Below are 9,488 nucleotides of genomic sequence, written 5' to 3' on the forward strand. Positions count from 1 at the left end.
ATGAAGCCCATGAACTTGAGCGCTGGCTGTCATTTCACATCTCCCCCAACTCTGAGCAGTGGTATGAACCCTCGTGTCCCAGCCAGACTTGCTTCTAGCTTATTCTAGTAATTCTTTTCCTGGTGAGTTGCAGTGCCTGTGATAAGTCTCTGACAGAACGCAGTGTGATGTGGTATGCTCTGCAGAAGAGATGGCTGCATTTTGGTAGCAGGTAATGAGTCATCATGTATCTTGTTAGAGTGCTTTGGGACCCTTAAGGATGAGACAAGCTCTTATAAGGTGTAGATTGCAGTACAGGGATTCTGCATAGAGACACTGTATGCTTAGCTCATCTAGCTGCTTTCTGCAGAATAAGCTGCTTTTGCGGATGGATGGTGACAAGGAGCTCCCTTAAGTGCTATCATTGGCCACAACTCATCTGGAGAGGTATAAAGTAAAAGAGTATGCTTTTCCCGATGACTTCTGGTTGTAGGAGTTGATTACCCCCATTTAAATAGGCCAAACCTCTGGAATTTTTCTACCACCAGTTGATGCCATCTGGAGACCCAACAGGTGATGTTTTAAGGGTATTGTCTCGAGTCTGTATTACAAACTGGATCTAACCTGTCAAAGCAAATACAGACATGCAATCCTGGCTTTCCGAATCTCCCTGCAAGTGCTGTTCAGAAGAATTTAAGTTATTTTGTCATGCTTGGTTGCCTGTGATCAAATCATCCAGCTTTTTACCCTTAACCTCAGGGGATATCTGAAGTTACACAAAGGATTTCAGGTGTCTGTCTGGCTTCAGTAAAACCAGGCTGTAGTTGCAGTTTGGCATGCCAGAGTTCACAGATTTGTTTTCTGTTCTGTTACTGGTTTTGGCTACTTGAAGCAACTGGATGTTTTCGAAACTAAGACATCATGTTCTGGGCTTTGGCTATTTTTTTTTTTGTCTCCAACTTCCTGTAAAGTACTTAACATCCAGAGAGGTGTGTGGGTTCTGGATGTCTGTGTTGTGGTTGGGGTTCCTTGTATAAAGTAGGTCTTATTTATAAGAGGCATTTAACTGCTTCCAGACAGTTGAACTGGCAGTGCAGCTCCTGCTTTACCCACATCTGGGATGGGGAGGAGGGCCAGGTGTTTGGTCAGAAGCATCTGGTGTGCACAGCTCTTCACTGACATGTGGAAGGTCCAGCATAAGATGCAGCTTTAACACTTGGTCGTGAAGGCTGAACTTAAGTGCAAGTCGAGGTTACTGGGTGGGATCAGGAGGGATTTGAAGAAAGCCTGGCAGTCATTTGTGCTTCCCAGGATGAGAACTTGCTTTGAGTTAGAAGCAGATACAGCATCAGCTACATGTAGCACAGATTTGGGTTCAGCTGCAGTGGCACTGCAGGCTCCAAAGTCTGTGTCCAGAGCAACAGGAGGAAAATTTGGCTGCTGAGACTGCTTCTCTCCCGCTGCCCCATGCTCTGAGCTTCCTGGGTGCAGGGGCTGGATGAAGGGCAGCTGGTGTGGATGGGTAGTGTCAGAGCTCAAATGTGTTCTGGTCCTGTCTGACACTGTGCAGTGAAACTTGAGTTTGTTTGTACTCTTTCAGGGCTGTTTGTACTTTTGGGTTCTGTAATGCTAGTTAGAAACATAAAAAGACGTGAGATGATGATTGAAACTTGTTCTTGGTTCTTCTCGTTTGTGGATGTGAGGATTGTGAAGAGCAAGGGAAGCCGAGGCACACTGTGCTGAGGAGCCAAGTGCCCTGATGTGTTGGTACCTGGGAAGGAGCTGGACAGACTCTGCCCTTGTGGCAAAGCCTGGCCAAGGTGGTCAGTCCTTTCATTTGGGAATTACTTTTGGGAAGTCGCTTTTATTCCTGTCCCCATCTCTTCAGTAAATGTGTTTTCTTCCTTTCTTAAGGCAAAGCAGAGAGCAGAGGTACTTCAGTCCACCCAGAGATTCTTTTCTGAGCAGCAGCAGAGCAAACCGATAGGAGGCAAAGCACAGAAAGTGGATGAGAACGGGAGTAAACCCTCCGAGGCCATCGCTGACTCTTCAGGGGTCTGCCAGGACAAAGCAGAGGAGAAGCCTGCCCCCGCACCTCCTGCAGCTACAAAGCCTGTTAGAACTGGACCAATCAAACCTCAGGCAATCAAAACCGAAGAAACAAAATCTTAGAGGCTGTATTTCCTTGGAGGTTGGGGGGGGAAGGGGAGGACAGGGGAGATGGCGGTGGCAGCATGAATTTGTAGCCCCAAGGATGAGATGGCAGTCCTCTCTCCCTGCAGGGCTCTTAACTACATAAAGGGACATAGAAGCTGTCAGCAGTTATGAATTGAAACTGCTGCGTATCCAGCTGAGCTTCTGGGCTCTTTGGGCTTATTATTTCCTGTGACAGCATGAAGAACCGCTTTTGGTAGTGTGCACGTTTCACACGTGTGCGCATGTTCTGGCTTACACACCTGTTTGCTTCCCAGCCAGAGAGCTGAGGCATAGCACAGCGAGGAAGGCGGTTGGGGAGGCATGTTCCTAGCTGATGAGATGAATACTCTCACTTTCTTCTGATCTCCAGCTGCTATTTATCTTTTTATAAACTCATGAGTATGAGAACACGCAGATCTGAAAATGGTGCTGGGCCAAGTAACGTGCATTAAGTTTGTAGTGACTTAAGGAGCTCCCGTGTTGTATTAAACAGAGGGGTTCCCATAGCTGGCAGAATCACCTTTCCTGCCTGCCACGTAACGTAGCACAAAGGGTAACGTGGCAGTGTGGAACTCCCTCTGAAGGCAGTGCTTTGCTGGCTGCTGCTTCTTGGATGACAATATACTGTATCTAAGATCACAATATGAAAATGCTACTTGGCCACCCGTGTTCTCTACACCCACCCCCTCAGTCGTTCACCTCTGGAGTTGAAAGGTTAATTGCATCCATATCCCAGTTCCTCCGTACACCTCTGTCCAGCTGTCTTTATATGAAGCGAGTGATCTTTAAACGGTTTCCAGCTTATGTCTGTATACAGCGATGAGCACTTAGAGCTGTGCCACCAGAATAAAACAAACCTTGTTGGATCAAAGAGAATCCTCTATAAAGGTGCATTCTTTCTATCGGAGCTGCGTCGCACCGCTTCCCCGCCCACGGTGAGCTGGAACGTAGAATCAAGTCAGATAATGCCTTTTTAATTGTATCCTCTAGTATTATAGCTGTAGGACAGTACTGTATGATACTTCTGTGAATGTAAGATATCCCGTACCTGCTTATGATATGTAGTAGTGACTGTGCTATACTGGAGCTGTTTTTAATAATGTTATTCTAGAGGTTTTTTTGTTTTTTTTTTTCCAGACGATGATTGCAAAGCTAATAAAGCACCAGGTACCACATCAGTAGCAGAACTTGGTTTTTTTCTGGGATTTTTGTTGTTGTTGTTGTTCCTTTGGTGTGGTTTCTCTTTTTGTTTTGGAAAGCGGAGTGAGTTGGAAGCCTGATGTGTATAATTCTGTCGGGGTGACTGCAGAAGCTGGAGAGGCCGTTGCTGCTATTGATGCCTCGTGAATCGCTCTTGGTTCTCTTTTTATATAAATATATATATATATAATTTGAATTTTTGGAAACTTGAGCTGTGATGTCAACTCCGGACAAAGACAAGGAGATTTCCCACTCGTGGTGTGAGTTGGCATTGTACAGAGATTAACAGCCATATTGGTCTAGAAATGTTAAACTGCAGTTCTTTTTTTTTTTTTTTCCTCCTTCCCATTTGTACAGGGGTAACGCACTGTATTAAATATGTACGGTCTTATTTACATGGGTTTGATTACAGAAACTAATAAAGTATTCTCTAAATAAAGCACCCTGGTAATCTCGTGATTCACAGTGTGCCGCAGGATGCCAGGAGAGCACCCAGACGTGAAGAATGTGAAGAGTGTGCTGCAGCTTGGGAAAGGAGAAGGGCCGGAGAGAGAAATTGAGTTTGGAGCGGCTCTTTTGGTGGCTTCCCTCTGCTCCTGTTCTCCATGAAGATCTTGAGTGCCTGCAAAGAGCACTCTGCTGCTTGCACCCATTGGATGTGATGTTGCTGGTGAGCTGCTCGGTGTTGGAGACTCGCGATGCTTCGCTTGGAGAAGAGCTGCTGGTCGTGGGAGACCTGGATCCATCCAGCTGGATGCTCTCACCTCTGACAGCAAGATGTGCCTGTTTCTTTTGGGAGCACTTCCCTTGCAGGAGCAGGGAGCTTCCCTCTGCTGCTCAGACCTCCTGCAATGCTCCATTCCCAACTCACCGTTTCGTGGCCAGAAGGGAAGAAGGAAATGGCCGAGCCCCCAATGCACCCACCACTTCACACCGTGCAGTTACTGACCTTTTTCTCTCCTCCTCGCTCACCCTGAAGCACAGATCGGAGTGAGGGGTTGAAAACCTCAGCAGCCCTTCAGCTGCAGGTGATGCCGAGCAGAGCAGCTGGAGGCTGTACCAGGGGAAGGCAGCTGCTCCCTGCGGCCACCAGAGGGTGTGCTGCTCGTAGCAGACGTCCAGCACCTTTTCTTCCCATTTCTGTCTTGGGGCAGAGAAACAATTCTGCCCTGGGAAAAGAAGGAGCCGGCTTTGCTATATCCCTCTGTAGGGCAGACATGGGAAGAGCTGTGCTGCTGTAGGGCAGGCTGGGGCTGTGCTCTGGGGGCAGTGAAGGAGCTGAAGGCCTGTGCTGCTGGGGTCGGTGCTTCCAGGGGCTTAAACTACAGCAGTGTGGGTCAGATGGAGGTGCTGTAACCTGGAGCTGGAGCCATTGCAGAAGTGACTCCTGAGTAGGTAAGGCTGCAGGTAAAGTGCTGCTTGTATGGGAGAAGGACAAGCACGGCTACAGTGAGCACCTGGGAGCATGAGGAAGAAGGTGGGAGAAATGAATGCCTGTTTTCTGCTGGTTTGTTTTTGAGGGACTCTCAAACTTTCCTGCTGGGCTTTGGGAGGGGAGGGAATCTCTGGGCTGACTTTGAGCAGCCCGCTAAGTCAGTCTGTGTATTTACTGCTGTTCAGTTTAAGCCCAGCTTTCTGGAAATCCTGTGTATCTTGGCTTGTCTTCCTTTATTTTCTCAGTCAATTAAATGACGGACTTCCCAGCCTGAAAAGCCCCCGGTGCTGGCAGGGAAGGGGAGCTGTGAATTCCTGGGCTCTGTCGGTCTGGTCCTCGTGCAGCTCCCTGAGCTCCACAGTGCACGAAACAAACCGTCCCTTCATCCCCAGTGGGGAGGAGCTGACACACGTGGGCCCCTCCACCCCAGTTCTGTGGCCTTGGGCTCCCGCAATGCCTCTCACCTCAGCTCTGGGGACATCAGGTGGTGCCCTGTCCCTGCAGACAGACAAGGTCAGGCTGGGTGGGCTCTGAGCACCTGATGGAGCTGTGGGTGTCCCCATTCATCACAGGGGAGTGGGACCAGGTGGCCTTTAAGGGTCCCTTCCACCTCAATTCTCTCTCCACTGAACCGTTCACCCCCAGGGTGGGTTTCAGAGTGAGGCAGCGGGTTGGCTGCCCTATGGCCACAGACAGCAGTTCCCCAGGGCCAGGAGTGCTGTGCTGGACTGAAGTTTATTGCTGGCAGCCGTGCCTGCACTGCGTCCCCTCACCCTGCAGACCCAGCTCTCGGCCCTCGTACAGCGCCCAGCAGGTGTGCAGGGAGGGCATGGGGCTGCGGTCGATGGCCGGGTTGTTGCACTGAGATGCTGGCAGCCATGGGAAGGCCTCAGCCCTGGGCTCAGCCTCCCTCATGGTGGCACTGGGCTGCTCCTTGACGCGGGCCTGCACGTGGAGCTGGGTGCCCCGCAGTGTGCAGGTGTTGCAGGCCCGGCAGCACTCGGGATCCATGGAGGGGACACTGGAGGGTCCCAGCTCCTCCCACCGTTCCTCTCGCAGCTCCAGCTCCTCATCCCTGGAGAAGACGGCGTGGCTGACGGAGACCGGGGGGTTGTGCTGCCGGTCCACCTCGCCGTAGTCCTGCAGTGGAGCGGCTGCCAGCTGCGGGGTGACACAGAGGTGGCAGCAGCTGCAGGACACGGCCTCCCCAGGCCTGGGCACGGTGCAGAAGGTGCTGAGGCATCTCAGTGCCACGGAGGCTCGGTGCGGGTCACGGGCACATCTACCGACAGGTTTCACCATGGTGATGATGTGGGCACATCACTGCTGGGGGGACACCTCTGCCTGTGCTGCTCTGCTGTGCACCAGGCCTGCGGGAGGAGAAGGGAGCTCAGAGCCTCCAGGAGCCACAGGGCAGTGAGTGCTGACACTTGTACCCCATCCCTTGTCCACCCCCACTTAAAGCAGAGCCCCCCCAGCCCTCCAGACTCACTGGCATTGCAGGATGTGTGTGCTGCCTGCTTCTAGGACTCACGTTGCCTTGGTGCCTGTGGCATCCCCTTGTCCACTGCCATTCTAGAATGGGACTGTGCCTTTGTATCCCACCCTGGGGGTTGCAGATGGCCAGCACTGCTCAGCAAGGACAGGACACGGCACGCTCCCATCCCCCAAACCTGCCTCCCACCAGTCCCAAACTCACTCCCTGAACCTTGTAATAATATTTTTATTAAGCAAATCTCCAGTGTTTCAGCGGTTGAAACTCAGACGTTTGTTCTGATTTAATACTGCAGCATTTACTGGGGTGTCTCCCCCCCAAGCTGAGGGGTTAGCGAGACTCCTACAGCCTTTCTACAATAAATAGTGATAACTGCGGGCTCTGGAAGCAGCATGGGAGAGCTGCTGGAAAGGCAAAGTGAGAGAAGGTCAGATGGGATAGGAGCAGTGCAGGGCCAGCATGGCTGAAGGTGCCCCCTCACCAGTCCCAGCAGGAAGGCAATGGGCATTGGGCAAGCAACCTGCCCATCTGAACCCTGCCGCTCCCATCTCTGCGCTATGAGGATGCTGGAGCAGGGCTGGGAACCACCAGCACCCACTCAGACCCTCAAGGGCCAGACAGGGACACATCCACCGGCACAGCTCAGCCCTGGGGAAGCGCTTTGTTTTGAGGAGCACAACGGGATTTCATTGCAGGATCATCAGCAGGAGGCCGGGCGCCGGGCAGCGCTCAGGCATGGACGAGGCGCACAGGGTAGGCCACCATGTTGTAGCTGTCCCAGGCGAAGAGCCGCCGCTCTGCCGGGTTGTAGTCCACCATGCTGAGGTACTGGAAGCGGTTCTCAAAGGGGATGCTGAGGCTGCGGCTGGTGCCAGTGGCCGTGTCGTAGGCAAAGTTGATGGTGGCGTTGGGCGCGGAGTAGCTGCTGACGGTGTACAGGGTCCCGCAGATGATGAAGGAGTTGGCCACCGACTGCTTGCGGATGTTGGTCTCCCAGGTGCGCCGGATCTCCAGCGTCTCGGGGTCCAGCTTGGAGAGGACGATGGCGCCCTTGGCCTTCTCGGTGCTGTACACCACCCACAGCCCCGTCTCATCCACCGCCAGGTCGATGTCGGTGTAGCCGCCCCACGAGTAGGGGAACTGCCCGTGGTACCCGGCGTCCGGCAGCTCCCGCTCTGCAGAGATGGCCTCAGCCCGCAGGTCGTAGCGGGCCAAGGCGCGGGAGCGGCGCGGCTGGAAGAAGAGCCCGCCCCGGTACACGACGGCGCCGGTGCTCTCCAGGGGCCGCGGCAGGACGTGCACCTTGGCGGGGTACCCCCGGGCCAGCTGCTCGGCCGCCTCGTACTGGAACAGCTGCCGCACCTCCGTGCCCACCGTGTCCACGCGCCACGTGGTCTCCCGCGTGAAGGGGGCCACGGGCTCGGGGTCCTTCATCCACACCCCGTATTTACCGGCGATGGTGTCGGCCCGGCCCAGCACCACCGGTTCCCCCACCCACGCCAGCTCTCCGCAGCCTGTGGGGACAGCGGGAAGGACGCGTCAGTGCCGGGGCTGTGGTCACGCAGGGCCCCGGGGCTCCCCCGGCCCCACTTCTCCTCGATTCCCCACGCCGCCACCCCAATGCCCCCAGCCCATCCCGGGGCTGTACCCGAGTCCTCGGCTCGCGGGCGGCCGAGCGCCGTCTCCTCCATCAGCCGGGACGCGGGGAGCTCCGTCCTCTCCGACTGCAGCTCCTGGTAGCTGAGGGGCTCCGGCTCCCACCTGGGGGCTATGGGGGGGGAGGGGGGCAGGCAGCCGGGTGAGCCCCAGCACCGAGCCCACCCCCCCCCCCAAATGCTGAACATCTATCTTGGGAGCCTGGTGACATCGGTGACCCAGGGCTGGGGGACACTGCTGACCCCGCTGTTCACTTCCCACGAGTTTAATTCCCCTTGGGCTTTAATTCCCCGTGGCTCCCCACATTAGTGTGCTCCATCCCACGCCGATGTGGCTGGCAAACAGCCCGTGTATGGAGATGGGGAGAGGGCTTGGGGGTCCCCATGCTGGGTCCTCGCAGTGGGTAGGCGCTATTCTAAGGGGCAAAGGCAGGTGGCCCAGGTGGGGGCACAGGCTGCAGGGTGTAGGGGAGGACAGAGGGACCCGATAGCGCGGGGAGGATGTAGGACTCGGGGCGCAGAGGATGCCCGCAGATTCCCACCCCCAGCACTGACCTTTGCTGGCGGAGCGCAGGGTGTCGCGGCCGGGCACCCCCCCCGTTCCGGAGGGACATTGCGCGGCCCTGAGCCGGGCGATCTCCCGGGCGCTGCTCTCCAGCCGCCGGCCCAGCTCCTCTTTCTCCCTCTCCAACCTGCCCTTCTCCTCCTCCAGCCGCTCCTTGGCCCGCTGCAGCTCTTCGCACCCCCCCGGGGCCGCTCGCTGGGGGCCCCGCGACCACACTCCGCTCACATCAGCGCCCCTCGGCCCCGAGCCCCCCATTCCCCCCACACCTCCCGCTCCCTCCAGGCGGCTCAGACGGGCGGTGAGCGCGGCCAGCTCGTCTCTCAGCTGCGCTACGGCACCGGCCTCGGGGCAGCTGGCCTCGCCGGGACTGGCCACCGTGAAGCTGTAGGTGCATCGCCCGCTGCCGTCGTTCTCTCTCCGCAGCAGAGCGGCGGGGTCCCCGCGGGCGCTGGGGGCGATGCCCCCCGCCAGCAGCAGCAGCGACAGCCAAGCGCCCGGCATGGTCCCTATCGGCACCCCGCTCTGCCGCCGCCTTTATAGGGCCGCGGGAACCTTCCAGACCGCCCGGCCCCCCCGTGCCGCCCGTTGGCAAAGCTCCGGCACCGCGGGGTGGCCCAGGCCAAACTATTCGCGGCCGCGGGCCAGGGCTGCGGCGGGAGGAGATGGACGGGACGGGCAGGAGGGGACCCCATGGGAACACGGGTGTCGTAACGGGGGACTCAGCGCCGCGACAGCCCGCAGCGCAGGGGGGGCTGCCCGCGGTGCTGCCCCAGAGCTGCCTTCCATCAGCTCGGGGCTGTACAGCTGCCAGGTACGGGGGTCCCATAGCACTTATGGGGGGGGGTGGATAAAGCAGGTGGAGCAGCGCCGGGACGTGGAAATTCCCCGCCGCAGACACCGGCTGCTCGTGGGCATCGCAGCCCCCGTCGGGCCGCCCGCCCATATACAGACCCCGCCCATACA

At 56.4% G+C, this 9,488-nt stretch overlaps 2 protein-coding genes across 19 annotated transcripts in view; one reads left to right on the plus strand and one right to left on the minus strand.

The window, feature by feature from the left end:
* The window catches only part of PRRC2C (proline rich coiled-coil 2C), a 62,641-nt gene extending 58,827 nt beyond the window's left edge, over positions 1 to 3,814 (plus strand). For 14 of the 18 annotated variants that reach the window (XM_015869646.2, XM_015869644.2, XM_015869650.2 and 11 more), the window contains one exon: positions 1,894 to 3,814. In XM_015869646.2, the coding sequence (XP_015725132.1) occupies positions 1,894 to 2,151 (258 nt within the window). In that variant the 3' untranslated portion in view covers positions 2,152 to 3,814. The remainder of the gene's footprint in view (positions 1 to 1,893) is intronic. The other 4 variants (XM_015869635.2, XM_015869636.2, XM_015869637.2 and 1 more) reach the window with 1 other exon arrangement.
* Positions 3,815 to 6,513: 2,699 nt separating this feature from the next.
* MYOC (myocilin) lies at positions 6,514 to 9,420 on the minus strand. The gene is made up of 3 exons (XM_015869653.2): positions 8,516 to 9,420; positions 7,954 to 8,073; positions 6,514 to 7,819 (listed from the first exon to the last, which is right to left on the minus strand). Exons 1-3 carry the CDS (start codon positions 9,024 to 9,026, stop codon positions 7,035 to 7,037), a joined length of 1,416 nt encoding a protein of 471 aa, XP_015725139.1. The 5' UTR covers positions 9,027 to 9,420; the 3' UTR covers positions 6,514 to 7,034.
* Between the last annotated feature and the right edge of the window lie 68 nt (positions 9,421 to 9,488).

The sequence above is a fragment of the Coturnix japonica genome, chromosome 8, assembly GCF_001577835.2.
Source record: "Coturnix japonica isolate 7356 chromosome 8, Coturnix japonica 2.1, whole genome shotgun sequence".
NCBI classification, from domain to species: Eukaryota; Metazoa; Chordata; class Aves; order Galliformes; family Phasianidae; genus Coturnix; species Coturnix japonica.

Bases quoted from the DNA above. Each gene is read 5' to 3' on its own strand.
- MYOC (XM_015869653.2), bottom strand. From the start codon at position 9,026: ATGCCGGGCGCTTGGCTGTCGCTGCTGCTGCTGGCGGGGGGCATCGCC. The intron at 8,074-8,515 runs GTCAGTGCTGGG...CCCCCCCCATAG, and splicing joins CCTGCGCTCCGCCAGCAAAG to CCCCCAGGTGGGAGCCGGAG. The intron at 7,820-7,953 runs GTACAGCCCCGG...CTGTCCCCACAG, and splicing joins CCCGCGAGCCGAGGACTCGG to GCTGCGGAGAGCTGGCGTGG.